Source organism: Lissotriton helveticus, chromosome 3_1 (genome assembly GCF_964261635.1).
Source record: "Lissotriton helveticus chromosome 3_1, aLisHel1.1, whole genome shotgun sequence".
Classification (NCBI taxonomy): domain Eukaryota; kingdom Metazoa; phylum Chordata; class Amphibia; order Caudata; family Salamandridae; genus Lissotriton; species Lissotriton helveticus.
The window spans coordinates 2,035,029,556-2,035,052,578 of NC_136061.1; the positions used below are offsets into that span (position 1 = coordinate 2,035,029,556).

Here is a 23,023-nt window from a genome sequence, read left to right on the forward strand (position 1 = left end):
ACAGGCACAAGTAGATTTGATATGAGAGAGGATGTCTTATTTTGTCCTAGGCCTGATTCAAGCAATATAGCTGCTGCAGGCATGTTGGCAAACATCTTCAGAATGATTCATCCCATTTTTCTCCCTCTTCTTGTCTTACCAGCAGGGCACTTCTCCACTTCCAGTGCATTCACTAGGTCATTGATATGCTCCTATGTGGCCTACCAGGAAGATACACTAAGGTTATATGTGATAGCAAGATGCATATCTGCGTAGTGCTCCCCCCACCTAAGTGAAGATACTGTCTGTGTTCTTATTGACGTGTCTCTTTCTCATGTAGCCATTCTATCACAATAGTTTGTGACTCCGTACCCAGTGATGACAGCACCCAGGAGTGTGACATTTCACCACCTATGGGCAGATTTTCCACTAAGGATTTCCACAATACTATAGGTCTGCATTATAATATATCACATATAGTTAAGCTGGTTCTGTAGTAGGGGATCTCTGTGTATAGTCATAATCTAGTGAATAGTACCGCCCATGTGTGTGGATCCCGGAGCAATCAAAAATAATCTCTTAAATTGTCTTCTTTGCAGTCCTGCATAGACACTTAAGAGAAAATTAAAGACAATAATGCAGCCTGGGCCTACAAGGCTGCACTGTCCAGTACTTCAACTAGAAATGCCAAGGATATTTTACCAACATCACATTTACCATAATGTGTCAAGTTCCATCCATAGAGAAACTTCTCCGTCACAAAAACCTTGGAATGATAGAGAGGAAGTGATGGACAGACAAGCCTCCCTAGGCTGCCATTATGTGTCTGAAATAGGGATACTGTGCCTTTAAGGAACTCTCCAGAGACCCTCGGTATCCCCGCATGCACAGCCAAGTTCTTTTACTTTCCGTTCTTTTTTCCGGCTCCTACTAGCAGGACCCTGGAGCATTGAGCTCTCCCTTTTTGGGTTTAATTCTAAATTGTTGACACTTTTCGAGTGTTTAGAGTGTTTCACTCGACGTATACCTACTCCTTCTTCCATTTGCTGGGGTTTTTTGCCACCATTTCTGTCGAAAATGCCTGCATTGTTCGACAGATGCCCTGAGTGTGCCAGGAGAAGGCCAAATCGGACGTCCACAGAGTGTGTATCCTCTGTCTCCCTTCATCCCATGTCCCTCGAGATTGTGAATTCTGTCAGTCCTTTTCCAAGAGGACCAGGAGAGAGAGGGAGAAGATCCGGCTCCAAGGCCTGGAGCTGAGGAACCTTCAGGATCAAGGTGGGTCTGGGAATGGGAGGGCTGGATCTGAGTCCTCTGCCCATGCTGCGGCCTCTGGGGGGCTCCCCAGTCAAGAGAAGGCCAGGAAACGGCACATTTCTCCGTCGACGTCGATGGCCTCAGCGTCGAGAGGGTTGACCACCGTGTGCTCCCCGTCGACCCAGGGCTCTGGGTCGAAGCGGCGGCGCCGTTCAACGTCGAGGAGGCTGACGTCAAGACCTCGGACGAGGTCGACGTCGAGAACTACATCAACGTCGAGGAGCCATCGACGACGTGATGGTTTCAGGCAACGGCGCTCGCCGTCGAGGCGACACCGCCGTTCGCCGTTGAGTTCTACTCGGCGTTCGACGTCGAGGAGCAGGCACTCGACGTTGAGGAAAAGGAGATCGCCGTTGAGGGATGTGGCGACGTCGAGGCATTAGACGTCGAGGAAGAGGTCGACGTCTAGAAAGGAGAAGTCAACCTTCGGGAGGCGATCCAGGGCAAGGACGGCGTCCCCGGGCTCGGTGGTCAGCCTGTCCTCTGCTTCCACGAGCCCCCGGTCGCGGCGGTGCCGGCGTTCGTCTAGTAGAAGATCTGCTTCTAGGACTTTGTCACGAAGGCCTGCAAAGAAGAAGAGAGTGGTCCCTTCTCGGCCAAGTTCGCCTACGCCTCCTACGTTGCCACAGAAGAGTCCCACTCCTCCACCGCTTCCTCCACTTCCGAGGACTCCTCCTCATCTTCCGAAGACTCCTCCGCCTACACTTCCTCCTCATCGTCCTCCGCCTCCTCCACCACGGCCTCCTCCAAGGTCTGTCTCGCAGCCGCGCTTCCCTTCACCACCTAAGGGGACGCCACAGCCAAAGACTCCGGCCCTACCTCCGCAGCGTCCACCCCTGACCAGGCCGGTGGATTGTCCACGAACTCGGAGGTCCAGATCACGATCCAGGTCGAGATCCAGGCAAAGACGCCGTTCTAGGAGTGACCGTCATTCATCTAAAAGGTCCCGGCGGCGTCACAGACGAGATCGGTCAAGATCCCGTCATACGGATTCGTCCAGTGCTCGGGGGTATTCGCCCACTCTGTCAGATTCACCCCACACAAGAGTGTCGCCACTGGACGACATTGTGTCGTTTCAATTGGTGTTATTGCGAGGGGGATGGTGAAGCTGGGTATTACCCTGACGGTGCCCACGCCTTCTACGTCAGTGATCTTCGAGTCCCTTCATAAGCGACAGCTGTCACGACCCCTGTTGCCCTTGGTGCCAGGGCTGGAGGAACCGGTGATGGAACTTTTCCTGACGCCGGCGTCAACAAGATCCACCCCCTCCAGGCTGCAGAAGAAATACATACCTCCAGACTCTGATCCGGCATTTATCAGATCGGACCCGATCCCAGATTCGGTGATCGTTACGGCCGCCAGGAAACACGCTACTGTTCCATCATCCACGGTACCCCCTGATAAGGAGAGTAAGCAGATGGATTCGGCGGGTCGTAAGGTCTGCGGTACGGCTGGTACGTCTATGAAAGCCGCTAGTGCCATGGCTCTCCTGGGGTGATACGACCGATCGTTGTGGGATGCCCTACAGCAGTTTCTGGAGCATCTCCCTAGGGACAAGAGGGAGGACTTTCAGGAGATCGGAAGGCTCAGGTTCTCATATCTGCTCCATCTACAACAGTGAGGACGGTGTCTTCTCTACTGGGGTTGATGGCCTCTTGCATCTTCCTCACTCCACATGCGCACCTCCACATGAGACCGCTGCAGGAATGCTTGGAGGATCAGTGGGACCAGAGGAAAGGGTGCTGGGACGACCGGATCCAGTTGTCTCGTGACGCCCAACAGTCCCTAAGATGGTGGTGCTCAGCAGAGAATCTCCTCAGAGGGGTTCCTTTCCACAAGGACATTCTCACTCAAACTATCGTGACGGATGCGTCTCTCTCGGGCTGGGGAGCGCATTCAGACCATCAACAGATCCAGGGAACGTGGTCTCCGGCGGAGTCCACGTATATCATCAATTTCCTGGAACTCAGAGCTGTTCACTTGGCACTGAAGGCCTTTCATCCGTCCTTCCAGACCAACTCCTTGCTTGTGCAGACCACAATGTATTATCTCAACAAGCAGGGAGGCTCCAGATCGGGCAGCGCAGGAAGCGCAGGCGATCTGGCACTGGCTGCTAGCCAGAGGACTAACGATTACGGTGACTCATCTGCCAGGTGTGCAGAATGTTCAAGCAGATGCCCTCAGCAGGTAGATCCAAGAAAAACTACGAGTGGGTCATAAAGGACGAGGTTCTCGACGACATCTTCGCCATGTGGGGCATTCCAGACGTAGATCTGTTCGCCACCGCCGAAAACAGAAAATGTCACGACTTCGCCTCAAGTTATTACCAGCCGGGGACTCTGGGGAACTCGTTGTGGATCAGCTGGTCGAACAGCTTTCTGTACGCTTTTCCACCAATTCCCCTGATTCCGGTGGTGCTCATCAAGCTGTCCCAGTCCAGGGCGCGGATGATCCTCATCGCCCCGGAATGGCCCAGATAGTGGTGGTTCGCATACCTGCTTCACCGGTCGCTCCTTCCTCACATTGGGCTGCCGTGCAGGCCGGACCTTCTCACGAAGTTCGGGGGGCAGATGGTGCACCCCAACCTCTCATCGTTGAGTTTGGCGGCATGGCTCCTGAGATAGTGCAATATGGCCACTTGAATCTTCCTGAGGATTGCATGGACGTATTGAAGGAGGCGAAGAGGCCTTCCACTAGGACTTCTTACGCTTACAAATCGAAGAGATTCTGCATCTGGTGCACGTCTAAGAACTATGATCCGACGACCTGCAAGGAAGATGTCATCATTCCATACCTTCTGCATTTAGCTCAGTCTGGACTTAATTTCTCTTCCATTAAGGTTCACCTCGCAGCATTAACTGCATACAGGAAATGTCCTTCGCAGACGTCCTTCTTCCAGATTCCTGTGATAAAGGATTTTTTGGAAGGATTGAAGAAGGTGTTCCCTCCTGTTCGGCTTCCTTCGCCTTTGTGGGAGCTGAACGTGGTGCTTTCCAGGTTGAAGAAGGAACCTTTCGAGCCTATTCACAAGGCTTCACTGCAGCACCTGTCGTGGAAGGCGGCGTTCCTCGTGGCCATTACATTGGCCCGCAGGGTGAGTGAAATTCAGGCATTGTGTTGCCAGGAACCTTATACTGTGTTTCATGCTGCTAAGGTTGTTATGCGTACTCACCCTAAGTTCCTTCCTAAAGTCATCTCTGATTTTCATGTTAATCAGACTATAACTTTACCAATGTTTTTTCAGAACCCTTTCACTCCAGCGGAGTGTACTCTCCATTCCCTGGATGTCAGGAGGGTGTTGAAATTCTATCTGGATAAGACCAAGGATATTCGTAGGACCGACCAATTGTTTATCAACTATGGGTCGGTCAGGACTGGTCTGGCTACCTCTAAACAGTCCATCTCCAGGTGGATTGTGTCATGTATCCAGCTATTTTATCAGAAAGGGACCAGGGGCAAAGCAGCTACAACAGCTCTGCTCCACAATGTTCCCATTGCAGAGATATGCAGGGCGGCCACTTGGAAGTCGGTCCACACCTTTGCTAAGCATTACTGTTTGGACTCTGATGCCAGGGCAGATGCTCAGTTTGGGCAGGCTTCGTTGCGAAATCTGTTTGCACAGTAGTGGTGTTGTCTGTTTTTTCTCCACCGCAGGGTTGGTTTTTGGGATGGGCTTGCCATTCTATTCACTAGATTATTATGACTATACACAGAGATGCCCTACTACAAAAGGAGTAGTTTCTTGCCTGTAACTCCAGTTCTGTAGTAGGGGTATCTCTGTTCTAGTCAGAAGCGCCCGCCCTCCTCCCCGGTGGAGAAAACGGTACTGTAATGTATGCTACAGGCCTTGCTTTATGCACCTTCAAAAAGAACTGAAAGTAAAAGGACTTGGCTGTGCATGCTGGGATACCAAGGGTCTCTGGAGAGTTCCTTAAAAGCACGGTATCTCTTTTTCAGACACATAATGGCAGCCTGTCCATCCCTTCCTCTGTTTCATTCCAAGGTTTTTGTGAAGGGGAAGTTTCTCTATGGATGACACATTATGGTAAATGTGATGTTGGTAAAATATCCTTGGCATTTCTAGTTGAAGTACTGGACAGTGTAGCCTTGTAGGTACAGGCTGCATTATTGTCTTTAATTTTCTCTTAAGTGTCTATGCAGGACTGCAAAGAAGACGACTTAAGAGATTATTTTTGATTGCTCCGGGATCCACTCACATGGGCGGGACTATTCACTAGATTATGACTATAACAGAGATACCCCTACTACAGAACTGGAGTTACAGGTAAGAAACTACTCCTTCTTCTAGTCTGTTTGTAGCTGCACGTGCTTGTATATTAGTGTGCACACACTTTTATGGTACACAAGAATACAGATATAAATTCATTTAGGGAATCATCGCAGCAGTTCACTTGTTTGATTACTTGGACACCATGTGTCATACAGTCACAACCACCAAATCAAGATAGCTGCTTATCCTGTCAATAAAATACCAACATTAGATTGACATTCTATTAAACTTTATGAAGTATTAATATATGCATTGATAGGTTTTGTAGACATGTTCTAGAAATAGAATTTTCAATCATTGATTTCCAGAAGAGATTTTGAGGCTTGCATGGCTGCTACCTGTGGAAGAGGATGGTATTTTTCTTTTCTTGCATTTAGTATGACTTTTAGGCTTTTCCATTAGAAACCTACCCTTACATTTGTTATAGCTAAAGAGCAAACCATTAAAGCTCATCATCGTCAAAATCCAGTTGGATGGATAATAGCTGTATCTGTTATTCTTAAGATCAATGTTTGAGTCTATGATTCCACATAGACGATATCTGCATCTCTTTGCTTATGTGTGTCTAAAACCAGCTGCAATGTTTTCTGTTTAATGTGCCTCTGCTTAATTAACGTTATTCTTTTCTGCGATTGTATGCATGCTCTAATGTCTGCTATTAACCTGCTTCTCAGCCCAGGGGCGGACTCGACCAAAGAGGCGAATATCCTTCTCCTTCAACATGCCACCGCTCGTTAAGTCTAAAAATATCTATCCTTTTGGCTCTTCTTCCAGTGATGAGGAGTCAGATAGTAAGTAAATCTATTACGTGAAACCTGTCCCTTTGTAACAATAACGTCTCTGGTTTTATTTTTTGATTCACCGCCTTGCCTTGGTGAGCATCAAAAGACTTGTCTAATCCTCACTTTGCATGTACCATACTAAATTTTAATTGTTAATAGGTATCAATGTTCGTATTGGTATACTCTGCTATAACTTGATTATCATAAAAACTAAAATCCACTTATTGTGGTTGTCTGGTTTTATTCAATTTAATGAAACTCTTCAAAAGCTAGTTCCTCAAATTGAGGTGTTGCAAATCCACAGCCATGGCACGGATTAGCAAATTTAACTGTTTCTTAAATGGTATACATTTTTAACCCAATAGATTGATCTGTAAATTTGTTTGAAATTAAATATGTACTTAGTGCATCACACACCTACTTTGTGATAGTTATTAAAGCTTTCCATCCAAGAATAGGAAAATTGTAACAAGTTATTTCCTATAGCAACATCCATCTTTATCCTGTAGTTCTTCTCTTTCCATGCCAGTTAATCACTGATCCGGGAAGAGCTACCCGTCTGTCGGTTTTTGACAGGCCTTTTTTCACTTTTTGTCGACTTTGGAATTTGTTCAACATTGTGTGCGAGGATGTCTTCAAGGAAGACCGGGTTTAAACTGTGTGGTGTCTGTTACTGACCCCCACCTCGCCTGTCTCTGGTATCACGAGCGCGACCATGATTCTATGTCATGCTTGTACTGTCGGGCTATGGCTCCGAAGGCCTTGAGGAAGCGGGCTACGCAGCTCCTTGCGGCCTGACAGTCAACACCTTCCAGCAAGACTCCACAGAGATCCAAGTCCCAACCGAAGAGTAGGTGGTCGCAGGACCACCCCGGGAACCCCAAGTCCTCTTTGTTCAACTCGAGGTCTTCGTCCCACTCAGCATCATTGGGACACTCTGGAAAGAGGCACAAGAAGAAGTACAAGCCGACTTCATCTTCACTTCGACTGTCATCCTTTGAACGAGGTAAGGAGCACTGATGTCCAGGCACGGCTCTGCGGAGCCAGGGCCGACTTCACGCCTCCCTCTCCGGTAGCCGGAGCAACCCCATCTCAAATTAAAGATTTTTACATGGCCATGCGCTGCATATTTGAGTGGGCTGACACCTCTAGTGAGCCCTCATGCCCTGCAGGGTCGGACCCCCATCTGACCCTGCCCCATCTGATTCAATGCAGTCTGCTCCGGCCACAGCGCCAGTGGGACCTCGGGGATCTGATCCAGACGCCGCTGGTTGTGCAAACGTGACCTCCCCCGACGTCAGACCCAAAGTCGGTGCCAGCCCCAACCTTATCTCGACATCGACGGAACCCAAGGGTTCTATGTCGTCACCTGAACATTTTGAGAATGCTTTATGCTCGGGAGAGAAATGGGAGATGTCTATGGACCCTTTAGAAGGCCAGAATGTTTCTGCAGAGCAGATGGATGGTATGGGGAACTTGGGGAGGCCAGTGGACTGGACACTTTCCCAGATACTGGCATGCTGTCTCCGCTAACTGTGGCTACGGAGGACAAGGCATCTTATGACATGGTGGTTAAGAGGGCAGCTGAGGTCCTCGGACTAGAATTGCCCTCTGTGCTGGTCAGGACTAGTCTCCTGACCGAAGTGCTTCAACCTGGAGCTTCCACCTCTGAACCCCTTTTGCTGTTCAATGAGGCACTGATGTCCTTCTAGGCACGTGGTCCAAGCCTAACAAAGGGGCTCCTGAGAATAGGAAAATTGCATGCCACCATCGCCTGGCTCCGTGCGACCCTAAGTTCTTCAGCCAAAACCCAACCTCTGAAACTTGGTGGTGCAGACTTCTACCTTCCAGGGTGCATTCCCTTCTGGCCCTCCGGTTAGGGAATTCAAAAGTCTGGAATCACTTGGAAAGGATATGTTTTTTTCCTCCAGCCTGGCATTGTGGTCAGTGAATACCACATGGTTATCGGGCCGTTTCTCCCACTCCCTTTGGGTGGCAGTTGCGCAAGTGCTGCTACTAGTGCCAGATGAGGCCTGGACTGTGCTCTCTCAGGCGGGAGAGATGCATCAAAATTCACCATAAGGTGTGGCCTTGACACAACTTATTCACTGGGCAGAGCAATTTCATTGACAGTTGCCTTGCGGCGCCACACTTGGCTTAGGACAACTGGCTTCTCCGGCAATGTCCAGGAAAATCTGATGGACATGTCGTTTGATGGAACTTAGCTTTTTGGGGAGAAGGCAGACTCAGCCCTGGTGCGGTTCAAGGACTCTCGAGCTACGGGCAGATTCTTGGGCTTTTTTTCTGCTCCTTGGTACAGTCTACCTTTCGCCCCTTTCTTGGCAATCAAAGGGGTTTTCAGCTGCGTCCGCACTATGTGAGCCACTGCCCTGCGCAGATTTCCCAAGTTGTGCAGGGACATGGGAGCGGTTCATTCCAACCAAGGAATGGCCTCCCTTCCCTCTGCAACCACTGGCTCCAGGCACTCCTAGTCTGACTCTGCAAGACCACACCATTCCAGGTGGGCGGAGAATCTATCATCATCTCCCCCACTGGAGGTCCATAACATCGGACAAGTGGGTCTTGCAGATCATTGAGGATGGCTATTCTCTTCCATTCCTTTCTTTTCCTCCTCCCATTCTGCCAAATCTATAATTCCTGCCGGAGGATCTTTTAAAATTGCTCCAAGAGGAAGTTACAGCTCTCCTATCCAAAGGAGCTGTAGAGAGGGTCCCTGATTCAGAAGTAGGCAGTGGCTGTTATTCCTGCTACTTTATGATTCTGAAGAACAAAGGGTTGCAGTTCGTTTTAGTTCTTCGGACAGTCAATCTCTTCCTCAAGAAGAAGTGAAGATGCTCACTTTATCTCAGGTCTTTCCTGCCTTAGACCAAGAAGACAGTATGGTAGCGTTGGACCTGCAGGATGCATATTTTCACATCCACATCCTACCGGACCACAGACGTTACCTTCGGTTCAAGGTAGATCACAAGCACTTTCAGTTCACCGTGCTCCCCTTCGGCCTTACCAGTGCCCCCCAAGGTGATGGCAGTGGTTACAGTTCATCTGCACAGGTTAGGGGTATCAGTCTTCCCCTATCTTGACAACAGGCTTTTGAAAGCATCCTCGCCCCAGGCTGTTGTCTCCCACCTTCAGACTACAGCAAACCTCCTGCATTCAGTGGGGTTTTGCTGAATTCACACCTGACTCCTTCTCAGACGCTTTCTTTCATCACAGCTGTTCTGGACACAGTGCAGTTCGACCCTATCCTCCTTAGCAGCGAGTCCAGGATATTCAGGTTATGATTCTGATGTTTCAGCCTCTGTCCTGGATTTCGGTGAGACTGCCTCTGAGGCTATTGGGCCTCATAGCCTCTTGCATCCTGTTGGTAAAGCATGTCAGGTGGCGTATGCAGGCCTGTTGGTAAAGCATGTCAGGTGGCGTATGCAGGCTCTGCAGTAGGACCTAAAGTTCCAGTGGGCTCAGCATCAGGGGAATCTCTCTGACATGGTCCAGATCTTAGAGGGAACTGCACAAGACCTACTCGGCGGCTGACAAACCACAGTTGGGTCAGGGGCAGACCCTTCTCCCTTTCCCAACCAGATCTCCCATTAGTGACAGATGTGTCACTTCTGGGATGGGGCGCCCATCTGGGAGAGGTGGATATCAGAGGACTCTGGTCCCTGGCGGAATCCGGACTCCACATCAGCATGCTGGAGCTCCAAGCGATCCAATTGCCATTAAAAGCCTTTCAGAGGAAGGCTATTTCAAGTGTTTTTTTTTTTTTTTGTTTTTTTTTATTAAAGACCTTTATTGCACATAATACATATACACAGCGGTGTGCCTACAACCCACTGGTAGGGCCGGCCGCAATCAGTGCACCAGTTGAAATAGCTGAATTCGCATATAGTCATCATTGGTACAAGTGTACAGCATGAAAAGGCACAGCACGGAAAGGCACCCCAAGTCGTCAAGAGGCAATGTTCAGTGTTCATTAGAAGACTGCAGCCACATCGCTCTTATAGAATCTCGGTCTCATTTTACAGTTTTTTGTAACAAACTCAAGTAACAACAATCCCCAACTCCCACCTGGTCGGTCCTAGTTCCCGGTCCCAGTGAGTATTCCGAGTCTGTGAGGTAGAATGACAAAGATACACTCAACCCTCTAATAACAAGAAAGTTATCAGACAGGGCATACAGACTTGTCAAGTACTTCCATCATTTTACAAGAAACAGCAGGTACCCAAATGGCATTCGGACTGTGATAAACTCCCAAGGCCCATGTGGACCTCCTAGACAGACACGTGGATCAGCCGGACTAAGCACGACACACGGCATTCATTTCCGCGGGAAACACTCACTCAGGTTCACCCCCTCTGTCCAACGAGCCGGCACTCCCACTCCCAGTGCTATCAACATCAGCTAGAGAAAGCATATATTGCGTATACGGAGCCCATATATCTCGTGGTCGTGCCTTCGCTGGCAGTCCCTCATAGTAACAATTCAATTGATCTCTGCATTAAGCCATGTCATTCAGCCACAATTGTACCTCAGGTGCCCTCCTCCCCCCCACTCCATAGCAACCCTTCGTTTAGCCAATTGGAGCGCCAACACAATGAGACGTCTCGATGTCGCAGCTATACCAGAGGCTATTCCCAGGAGGCATAGGCGTATATCCAGCACAACCTCAGTCGACGTCATGGCAGTGAGCGCCTCAGAGACAGCCCCCCAGAAGGCATACACACGTGAACAGCCCCAGGCCAGATGCACAAAGTCCGCATCATCCTTTCCACACCGGACACACTGAGCACTCACTCGGAGGCCATATCGAACCAGCAGGACCGGCGTGTAATACCACTGATGCACAAACTTATAATGCAGAAGACGAAAATTGCCATTGACCACGTAACCTCCAGTCATAGAGCAACATTCGGTCCATTCATCATCACTCAGTGGTTCTGGGAGGCTTCTATCCCATCGAGCCCTGGCCAGAACAGCGCCACCCCCCTCATCTTCCTGCGCAGCCTGGTACAGTTTAGAAAGCAACTTAGCCCTGTCCGTAGTGGTATAAAGCAATTGCAAAGCTCCAAGTGTCAACGGTTCCTCCGGATATGTAGGGTACAGAGCATGAACAGCAGCCCGAAGCCTGACGTATGTAAAGGTAGACATAACTGCATTAGCCGAGTGGTCTGTCATAGCCTGTAAGGAGAGGAACGAGGCCCCAGGGAAGAGGTCCCCCATAGTATGTAGCCCAGCTCCCTGCAAAATCTGTAAACCTCCAATCTCGCCCGACACCGAGATTTCTGAGTGATGGAGAAGTGGCATGGCAGGTGCATATAACGGCATCCTGGCTGCTCGTCTGCCCAGCTCCCGCCAGGCGGCCGCCGTGACTTTCACAGTGTCAACCTCACCTTTATCAAACACTGAGTGATCATTAACTATCATGGCCCTCAGCGGCTTCGGCATAACAGCACTGGCTCCTAGTGCCACATGCGGGGTATATGGAGGAGCATATAGCCAGTAGGTTGCAAAATGTGCTTGCGCACACAAATAGTATAATTTCATATCAGGTACAGCAAAGCCCCCCAGCTCGTATGGTTTGGTCAGTACCTCCCATGTTACACGCGGCTTCTTACCAGCCCAGGTTAGAGTAATCAGTAGGGACCTTAGTCTGGCAAAAAAGTATGATTTCAGCGGGACAGGGATGTTGACAAAGAGATAAAGAAACTTCGGCAATACCACCATTTTAATTAGAGACACTCGATCCGCCAGAGTCAGAGGGAGTCGTATTCAGCGCGCCACCTGATCCTCCAGCTTAGAGATGGCCACTCCATAATTAGCCCTTATAATTTCTTGGCTGTCCCTATGTACCCAGATGCCCAGATACCGAACTGACTCTGTCGCCCATTCCAACGGAAATTCTAAGGGAATCTGGCAAGTAGCATCTGTGAGGGGCAACACAACAGATCTGAAAGAAACAGGTTAGTATTAGATTCCTTACCTTAGAATATCCCCAGGCGTCAGTCTGGATCCGGAAACTTTTGCGTAGCAGTACCCCTGCGCGTCGGTAGGCGTCGTCTGCAGGCGTCCCCTGCGGCTCCGCGTCGTCGGCGTCGTGCGCCGTGATGACGTCGCTGGAGTATATAGACGCCGCCTCCGCGCGCTGACGTCAGTTCTTCTTTTTTCCGCGCCAGTTAGCGCAGATCCGAAGAGCAGTACTCCGGTCTTTTGACCAAGTGTTTGTAAAATTAATCTTTCTACGGTGCCGGTAGGATGCCTGGGTTTAAGAGCTGCGACGAGTGCGACCGCATGATGTCGGTCACCGACCACCATCGACTCTGCCTCCGGTGTCTGGGCGCGGACCACGACGTGGAGTCCTGCGTCGACTGTCGGGCCTTGACTGGAAAAGCTAGGCGGGAGCGGTCCCGCAAGCTTCTCGAGCTCCGGGTGTCGGCCCCGCGTCGAGAGCGGTCCCGGTCCGGTCGGAGGTCGAGGGAGCGGTCGAGGGAACGATCGCGGAGCCGCCATGGGCGCTCCGGAAGTCGCCACCATTCCTCCGGCTCGTCAGGTAAGCACAAGAAGTCGGGGCGTCGCCATCGCACCCCCGACTCCCCCCGACGCCCGCGTAATGCGGCCGGGGGCTCGGGTGACCCCACCCCCGCGGCCCCGCGTGGGTCGCCGACGCCGTCTACCCCATACCCGTCGGTCCCTGGGGAAGGCGCGTCGCGTGAGGAGATCGAGGCCTTCCTCATTGCTATGAGGGCGAGGTCTTCTCCGGCGGGGCCTTCGGCGCCTGCGGGCCCGTCGGTCCCGTCTGGGGGCCCAAGCGGTTCGGGTGCTCCTGCCCCGGCGCCGCCGGCGGCTCCGGCCCCGGCGCCGCTGGTTCCCTCTGGTCCGTCGCCGGCTGGTCTCCCGGCCTCTCCGGCGTCGGTTCCTGTGGGCCAACCCGTGGTACCGCCCCCGCGTGGTGCAGCGACTCCGCCGTCGGCTCCGGCCGGCGTCGGGGCACCGACGCCGCGCGGCGCCACCCCCCTTTCCTCCCCGACTCCGGACGCGGAGTCGGACCGGCGTCGGCCGACGCCGGATTCGACGCCGATGGGGCCCGTTGACCCCGACGTCTATATCGTCGACCCGGAATATGGGTATGATGACGATGAGTATGGAGAGGGTTGGGAGGGGTCTGAGGACCCTCTATCCCGTGCCTGCCAGTATGATGTGGACTGGGTAGGTGATCTGGGTGATGCCAGTGGCCTGGACGAGTCGCCCAACCCTGGGTTTGTCTCTCCGTCCCCTGTGGCGTCTGAGGCAGGTGCTGCCTATTCGGTGGTCCTGATGAGGGCTGCCAAGGCCTTGCACCTTGAGCTCCCCGTCGCGAAGGTCAAGCCGAACATTCTGACCGAAGTGTTTAAACCGCAGTCATGCCCCCAGGAGCCTCTGCTGCCGTTTAATGAGGCCCTGTCGGATGTCCTTTCGGGCACCTGGTCCAGGCCCGCTTCTGGTGCGCCGGTTGACCGGAATGTCGCGAGGCGTCACCGTCCATGCTCGGACGACCCTGCCTTTTTATCCACCCATCCCTCCCCGGAGAGTCTGGTGATCCAGGCCTCCACTTCGCAGTCCGCATTTCCGTCGGCTCCGCCCGATAGGGAATCAAAGCGGTATGACCAATTTGGTAAAAAGGTCTTTTCCTCTTTGAGCGCTGGACTGCGGTCTTGTAATACCGCGTGCCTCTTGGGCCGCTACACCCACTCCCTGTGGGATACGGTCGAGGAGTGTCTGCCGCAATGTCCCCAGGAGGTGCGGGACAAGCTCACACGGGCCTTAGTTGAAGGCCGGGATGCGGCGCGGTACTCGATCCGTTGTGGTCTCGACACGACCGACTCGTTGGGACGGGCGATGTCCACAACGGTGGCGATTCGTCGCCATGCTTGGCTGAGATATGCCAACTTCTCGCCAGACGTCCAAAATTCACTCATGGACATGCCATTTGATGGCAGTCGCCTGTTTGGTGACAAAGCGGACCACGCGCTGGAGCGCTTCAAGGACTCCAGGGTCACGGCCAAGTCCTTGGGTCTTTCGACCCAGCGCCAGCAGACGGGTTCGTTTCGGCCCTTTCGTGGCCAAGGGAGGGGAGGTCCCACACGTGCTGCCAGCCACGCGACGCAGAACGCTCCCCAGCGCGGTGGCGGCCGTGGTTTCCGCCGTGGTGGCGGTAGAGGCCAGCGGCGTGGTCAGTCCACGCCTCCCTCCGCTGCTGCATCCAAGCCTTCCTAGTCCGAGCTTTCGGGCTCACGTGACGCCAGTGGGTGGCAGGGTTCTCCATCACCACTCCCGCTGGCGCGCGATAACATCGGACAGGTGGGTGCTGCAGCTTGTCCGAAGGGGCTATGCCCTCCCCTTCGAGTCCACTCCTCCAGCCATGCCACCGCAGAACCACCGTGTGTCGGGGGACCACTTGCAACTTCTGCAGGAGGAAGTTACGGCCCTCTTGGCCAAGGGGGCCATCGAGCGCGTTCCTGGGCCAGAAGTAGGGTGTGGTTGCTACTCCCACTACTTTCTGGTACCCAAGAAGGACAAGGGAGGCCTGCGTCCTATCTTGGATCTACGGAACGTCAACGGCTTCCTCCGGAAGGAGAAGTTCAAGATGTTGACTTTGGCTCAGGTCTTGGCTGCTCTAGACCCACAAGACTGGATGGTAGCGTTGGACTTGCAGGATGCGTATTTTCACATCCCCGTCCTGCCGGCCCACCGGCGTTACCTACGGTTCACGGTAGGCCACGAGCACTTTCAGTTTATCGTGCTCCCATTCGGCCTTACCAGCGCCCCACGGGTGTTCACGAAAGTGATGGCGGTGGTCGCAGCTCATCTGCGCCGGTTAGGGGTTTCAGTCTTCCCCTACCTCGACGACTGGCTGTTGAAGGCGGGCTCGCCCCAGACAGTCGTCCACCACCTTCAGATGACGGCAGACCTCCTGCACGAGCTGGGGTTTTCCATCAATGTGCCGAAATCACACCTGTGTCCCTCTCAAAAGCTCCTTTTCATCGGAGCGGTTCTCGACTCGGCGCAGTTTCGGGTTTATCCTCCGGAACGGCGGGTCCGGGATATTCAGGCTCTGATTCCCATCTTTCAGCCGTTATCCCGGGTTTCGGTCAGGTTGACGCTGCGGCTTCTGGGGCTGATGGCCTCCTGCATCCTTCTGGTGCATCACGCCAGGTGGCGGATGCGGGCTCTGCAGTGGGACCTGAAGTTTCAGTGGGCCCAGCATCAGGGCAACCTATCCGACCATGTCCTGATCTCGGAGGGCACTGCGAGACAGTTGCAGTGGTGGCTTACGGACCGCGATTGGGTCAGGGGCAGATCCCTCTCCCTTCCCCAACCGGAGCACGTGGTTGTGACGGACGCGTCCCTCCAAGGCTGGGGTGGCCACTTGGGAGAGGCGGAGATCAGAGGCCTCTGGGCTCCGGCGGAATCCCGGCTCCATATCAACATGTTGGAGCTGCGGGCGATTCGCCTAGCACTGAAGGCATTCCTCCCCTTTGTCAACGGGAGTGTGGTGCAGGTGTTCACGGACAACACCACCGCCATGTGGTACTGCAACAAACAGGGCGGTGTGGGGTCGTGGACCCTTTGCCAGGAGGCTCTGCGCCTCTGGCAATGGCTGGAACGTCAGGGCGTGACTCTGACGGTTCAACACCTGGCAGGTTCTCTGAACGCCAGGGCGGACGAACTCAGCCGTCGGTGCTCGGTGGATCACGAATGGCGTCTGAACTCGGATGTGGCGAGAGGCCTCTTTCGGCAATGGGGAGAGCCTTGGTTAGATCTATTCGCCACAGAAGAGAACGCGCAATGTCATCAGTTCTGCGCGTTGGAGTTTCCAAGACGGCACTCGCTCGGCGACGCCTTTCGGCGCGAGTGGAGTTGTGGTCTGTTGTACGCCTTTCCGCCTATACCACTTCTGCCCAGAGTGCTGAAGAAGATCAGGCGCGACCGGGCCCAAGTTATCCTTGTGGCTCCGGACTGGGCTCGAAGGTACTGGTATCCCGAGCTACTCAGCATGACAGTCGGTCCCTCGATCCGCCTGCCCCTTCAGGAGGACCTTCTGTCGCAGCAGCAGGGGACGGTCCTCCACCCGAACCTGTCCAGTCTCCACCTCCATGCGTGGAGATTGAGCGGCGACAGTTGAGGCCATTTGACTTGCCTCCTGAAGTCTGTGATGTCATTCTGGCAGCCAGGCGTCCCTCCACAAAGTCGGTATACGCCTGCCGGTGGAACAGATTTGTGGCATGGTGCACAGCAAAGGCTGTGGTTCCCCTTTCTGCCCCTCTGTCTGAGGTTCTCCTCTTCCTCCTTTCCCTTGCCCAGCAGGGCTCTGCTCTGGGCACTATCAAGGGCTATCTTTCTGCCCTTTCCGCCTTCTTGAGGCTACCTGATCAGCCATCTTTGTTCAAGTCCCCTATTGTGTTAAGATTCTTGAAGGGCATCACGCACATGTATCCTCCAACTCCGTTCGTGATGCCTCAGTGGGACTTGAACTTGGTTTTGACTTTCCTGATGTGCGCTCCCTTTGAGCCCCTTCATTTCTGTCCTCTCCGTCTTCTCACCTTAAAGACGGCCTTCCTGGTAGCCATCACCTCTGCCAGGAGAGTGAGTGAGCTCCAGGCTCTTTCTATTCAACCTCCTTTCTTGTCTGTTCATCCTGATAAGGTGGTTCTTCGGACTAGACCTTCTTTCCTGCCCAAGGTAGTCTCTGCTTTTCACATTGGGCAGTCCATCACCTTGCCCTCCTTCTTCCCGCCTCCGCATCCTTCAAAGGATGAAGAGCGGCTCCATCGTCTGGACCCAAAACGTGCGCTTTCATTCTATATGGATCGCACACGCCAGTTCCGGGTGGATGACCAACTGTTTGTTGGCTACGTGGGTGAGAAGAAGGGAAGGGCGGTACAGAAACGGACCATCTCTCGGTGGGTCGTCCTGTGCATCAAAGCATGCTACTCTTTGGCTCGGAAGGAGCCTCCTGTTGGGCTGAGGGCCCATTCCACTCGGGCCACGGCGGCTACTACTGCCCTGGGCCGGGGAGTCCCTTTGCAGGACATTTGCCAGGCGGCCACGTGGGCCTCGCTGCACACCTTTGCGAGGCACTACTGCCTGGACAGTCAAGTCCGGAGGGATGGCTTCTTTGGCCGTTCGGTCCTCCAGGACTTTCTGGTGTAGGTTGTATTGGTTCGCAGACCCACCACCGGGGTTGGTATTGCTGGGGTATCTATTCTAAGGTAAGGAATCTAATACTAACCTGTTTCTTTCAGATGAACAAGTTACTTACCTTCGGTAACGATATATCTGTAAGAAACAGTAGTTAGTATTAGATTCCTTACCGCCCCTCCCATCCTCCCCGTTCTGCGAACTGATACCTAGGGTTAAGGACATCCCTTTCAGGGCCCTAGTTTTCAAATGGCACCAGTGTTGGTTCTCACATGGCTCTGCGTGTTCTGGCGCGGAAAAGCTGTGTGCAAAGAACTGACGTCAGCGCGCGGAGGCGGCGTCTATATACTCCAGCGACGTCATCACGACGCCGACGACGCGGAGCCGCAGGGGACGCCTGCAGACGACGCCTACCGACGCGCAGGGGTACTGCTACGCAAAAGTTTCCGGATCCAGACTGACGCCTGGGGATATTCTAAGGTAAGGAATCTAATACTAACTACTGTTTCTTACAGATATATCGTTACCGAAGGTAAGTAACTTGTTCATTTGTCCCAGTTAATGGTCAGACCGGAGTGGCGCCCAAATTTGATAAACTCTCGGAGTATGGCTTCTAGATGTAGAGCAGGTTCGCGCACATAAAGGGCCATGTCATCGGCATACATGGACACTGCCAAAGACCTGAGAGGGAACTTCAGCGCCGCCTCTGCATACCTCTGCCTCAAGATACAGGCCAGCGGTTCCATCACAATAGCAAAAAGCAAGGGCGAGAGAGGGCAGCCCTGCCTCGTTCCCCTCTGAACCGGAAATGGGCTGGAGACATGACCATTGATCCTCACCCTTGCCATGGGCTCAGTGTACAGGAGCGTTACCAATGATGTAAAGAAAAAAGGCACCCCCATTCGGTGTAATATGGCTATCATATATCTCCACGCCACTGAATCAAAGGCCTTGGCAGCGTCCAGCATGACAGCCACCGCAGCTAGCTCCGGCTTAAGCAGATGTAGCACAGCAAACAGAGCCCTCAGATTATGAGTAGTGGATCGGAGCGGTACGAATCCAGATTGATCCGGCAGCACCATGACTGGGAGAAGTAAGCGCAATCTCGTGGCCAAAACTTTAGCTATTATTTTTACATCGGTATTCATGAGGGAGAGAGGGCGGTACGAATCACATTTATTCGGGGGCTTTCCCGGCTTAGGCAGCGCTACCAGTAGCGCCTCTCTCATTGTGGTTGGCAGCCGGCCGCAGTCAACCGCCTCTTCCAAGACCATTGCCAAGTGTGGTATCAACTGATCTGCATATGCTTTATAGAATTCAGAGGACAAACCATCCGTACCGGCTGCCCTGCCATTTGGGAAAGCGGCTATTGCCTCTCTAAACTCCTCCTTCGTAATATGTTGCATAAGGAATTCCTGTTGCCCCCTTGATAACCACACCAAAGCGACGTCCTCGAAGTACCTATTTATTTCCTCCTCATCTGCCGTGTCCCTGTGCTCATACAGCTGTGGGTAATGTTTTGTGAAGCAAGCCAGAATACCATCCGTGCTAGTTACTACGTCCTCGCCGTCTTCTATTTGGCTATTTCAAGTGTTCACTGACAAAACCACCACCATGTGGTACTGCAACAAACAGGGTGGAGTGGGGCAATGGAGTCTTTGTCAAGAGGCCCAGCGTCGCTGGACAACGCTGGAACAGTAGGGCATATCCCTGGTGATTTAACACCTTGCAGGCTCCCTCAACGCCAGGGCAAACAAACTCAGCTGTCGATGCCTAGCAGATCATTTACGTCGTCCCCATCTGGAGGTGGCACAAGGTCTCTGTCAGCAGAGGGTAGATCCTTTGTTTTATCTGTTCGCCTTTGCAGAGAACGTGCAAAGTCAGAAGTTTTGTGCGCTGGAGTTTCCAAGGCAGTTCTCGCTCTGAGATGCTTTTCATCTCAAGTGAAGCTCAGACCGCCTGTACGCCTTTCTGCCTATACAACTCCTGCCCAGAGTTCTCAAAAAGATCAGAAATGACCGGGTCCAAGTCATCCTTGTGGGTCCAGACTGGGCATGGAGGGTCTTGTATCCCAAGCTTCTACAAATGAGCATTGATCCTCTGACATCCTGCCCCTTTGGGAGGATCCTCTTTCGCAGCAGCAGGGGAGGGTCGTCCACACAAAGCTGTCAAGTCTATGCACCCTGGTGTGGACATCGAGCGCAATGATGGTTTTCAACCTTCCTCCCAAAGTCTGCAATGTTATTCTGGAAGCCAGGTGTTCCTCCATTAAGATGGCATGCGCCTGCTGGTGGAACAAATGCGTAATATATTATACAGAAAAGTCTATTGACCCTCTTTCTGCTTCCCTTTCTCATATTTTACTTTTTATTTTGTCCCTTTCCCAGCAGAGCTCTCCTCTGGGCACCTTGAAAGGTTATCTTTCGGCTTTGTCGGCCTTCCTCAGGCTGCCAGACCAACCCTCCTAATTTAAATCACCCATTGTATATAGATTTTTGAAAGGCCTTGTACATATATTCCCACCTACCTTTTTTATTGTATCTCAGTTGGACCTTAATTTGGTTCTCACTTTCCCAATGTGTGCTCCCCAGCATAATTGCCCCTCCGGCTGCTCACCATCAAAACAGCCTTCCTAGTTACATCTGCCTTGAGGGTTGAGTGAGCTGTAGGCTTTATCGTTCAAGCCCCCCTCTCTCATAATATTCCCTGACAAGTTGGTGCTTCGCACTAGGGCCTCTTTCCTTCCAAAAGTGGTAACTCCATTTCATGTAGGGCTATCTGTTATCTTGCCCACCTTCTACGCTCCTTCACAATCCTCTAAAGAAGAGCAACTACTCTACCGCCTGGACCCAAAAAGAGTGTTTTCATTCTACCTTGACTGCACAAAAGTGTTCTGGGTGGATGACCAACTCTTTTTGAGGTACGTCGAAGCGAAGAAAGGTTGTGTGGTGCAGAAGAGGACCATCTTCCGGTGGGTCATTGTTGTATTCTCTACACTTATTGGATCAATCTCTTCATTTACAACAGTCATCATCTGCATCAAAATTTGCTATGCTCTGGCCAAGAAACAACCTCCTGAAGGCTTAAGGGCTAATTCCACCAGAGCTAAAGCTGCTACCACTGCATCGCACTGTGGAGTCCCAGTCGTGGACAACAGCAGATTCCTTACCGACTCACCCATCCTCCATGCGTTGCGGACATGTTTCTAGGATCGGAGCCATTCCCTTTCATGGCCCTAGTTTTTTAAAAACACACCTAAGTCAGTGCTCTTCATGGCTGTGCATTTCTGGTGTGGAAAGTCGAGAAAAGTAACTGACAGCAGCACACTGAAGTGGGCCCTATATAGGTGACGCGGGCTTCTGTTCTTGCTGCTGACGACATCACACATAGCCGACCCACCTTCCGGACTATCCAAAACCCCCAAGGACTGCAAGGCTCCTTCTCTTGCTGCTGAAGAAGAAAACAAAGTATTATTGCGAAGAAAGGGGACACTCTTCCTCAGAAAAACATAACAATTAGGGCTCTTCCTTATCTGACAAGGAGGTAAAGAGGACAAAAATCCCATACCTGTAATACTAGTGTTGAGAGGTTGAGGGGTAAGGTGCCTGCTGAGCCTTCTCCCTCTCACAGAAGATCTCCCTAATCACCATTATTTGTTCCTGATCTCGGCTCCATCTCTGCTGCTAACATCCTCAATTGCCCCATCGGCTGCACTGTCGATGGCTGTGAAAGACACTGTATTTATCTCAGGAATGCCATTCAAGTGCCATATTTATCATGGCATTTCAAAATTGTCTCCTTTGCCTCCAGCACTGGAGATGCAGGAATCGGGATGAGGGTTTCTTTGGCCATGCATACAGCCCACATAGCAAAATATCTTGTGTCAGGAAACCGGATGCTGAACAAGGTCCTTCTGGCGATCTAGAAAGTGATAATTCTGTACGAAACAGATGTCTGGGTCGGCTCAAGAATATGAGACCTTCCAAGAACATTACACTTACAATGAGCCAGAAGAAGAACAGCATTATGGCCAGGGATTCTCTGTTGCGGTCCCTATATCTTTAGTCATCGATTTACACATGATGATTGACTACTATAAGATATTTCCTGAGGTCAGTGCCCAGACACAGCACACCCCAATGCACTTGGACTCTTCAGAGCCGGTATCTCTTCTAAGGAGCCCTAAGAGACCACAGCAAAAGTGAAGGCCAGTGTTACCACCTATCATGATTTGAGATACCTTTTGGCAACAGTGATGGGAATCAAAAGCCAGAAAAAGATGACGTTCCTTTTAACACGTCAGGGGATCACCCAGAATGGTACAAACTATGTGGTCCCATTATCTGCGTCATCAACCCCAGCCCTTGCGGACACACCTCCAGCTGATATTGGTGGCTTTTATTGAGCTTCTCAAAAGATTGTCCAAGCTCTTCGACTTACTGCTCCCAGCTAAACAAAGCAAATCCTTTCTTTTTGACTTTAAGAATTCGGCCCAATGCACATTAAGATCTATCCAAATAGTAGAATTTATCTGGCTAGAGGGATTGAAGCGAATTAAGACGAGAAATGGCCTTAACAACATGGGCTGAGCCCGGCGTGCCTCTTCCCCACAAGCCGTACCACGATTGCCTTAAGCACGCATACGCTGTCAAGTTGCCGAGCGGAAGGGGAAGACAGGAAGACTTGGACTCTGAAGACTCGGGAGAGGACAGTGAAGTAAGTAGGGCTGGGTCTTAGGGGTGAAGGGGTAGTTTATCAGGGTGGGAGTAGGTTTTAAGACTAAGGAGGGGCTTGGGTAGTTTTTAGGGTGTGGGACTGTTTATAGGGCTACGGGTGGGAGGAAAAAGCAACAGTTTCCAGGCCAGGGAGCAGGGTCGGGGTAGTTTAGGGATGTAATGGATAGTTTTTAGGGCTCAGTGCTGGGGTCGTGGTCGTTTTTTGGGCAGGGGCTTAATTTTTAGGGCTCGGGTCGGCGGTGAAGGGATAGTTTACATGTCCGGGTCGGGATAGGTTAGGGCTCAGGACAGGGTCCGGGGTCGTTTTTGGGTTGTGGGTTTATTTTTTAGGGCTCAGGGCAGGTGGTAAATGGACAGTTTACAGGGCGGGGAGCAGGGTCAAGTAGTTTAAGGATGTAGGGGATAGTTTTTAGGGTTCAGGGCAGGGGGTCTCGGTCAGGGTAGGTTTTGGCGTATGGGCTTAATTTTTAGGGCTCAGGGAAGGGGAGAAAGGCCAGTTTACAGGGCAGGGTCGGGGTAGTTTAGGGATGTAGAGGATAGTTTTTAGGACTCAGGGCGGGGTAGTTTTTGGGGGCGAGGGCTTAATTGTTAGTGCTCAGTGCAGGGGGAGAAGGGACTGTTTACAGGGAAGGGTCAGGGTAGTTTAGGGATGTATTGATAGTTTATGGCTCAGAGCAGGGGGGCTGAGGTCGGGGTTGTTTTTGGGGTGTGGGTTTTTTTTTTAG

General features: G+C 52.0%; 1 protein-coding gene across 3 annotated transcripts in view; it reads left to right on the forward strand.

Annotated features, from left to right (window-relative positions):
- AKAP13 (A-kinase anchoring protein 13) overlaps window positions 1–23,023 on the forward strand; it is a 759,080-nt gene that overhangs the window by 248,567 nt on the left and 487,490 nt on the right. Inside the window, exon 9 of one of the 3 annotated variants that reach the window (XM_078683158.1) lies at window positions 6,262–6,378. The exons of the other annotated variants lie outside the window; for them this stretch is intronic. Coding sequence (XP_078539284.1) covers window positions 6,262–6,378 — 117 coding nt within the window. The remainder of the gene's footprint in view (window positions 1–6,261; window positions 6,379–23,023) is intronic. 3 annotated transcript variants of the gene reach the window in all.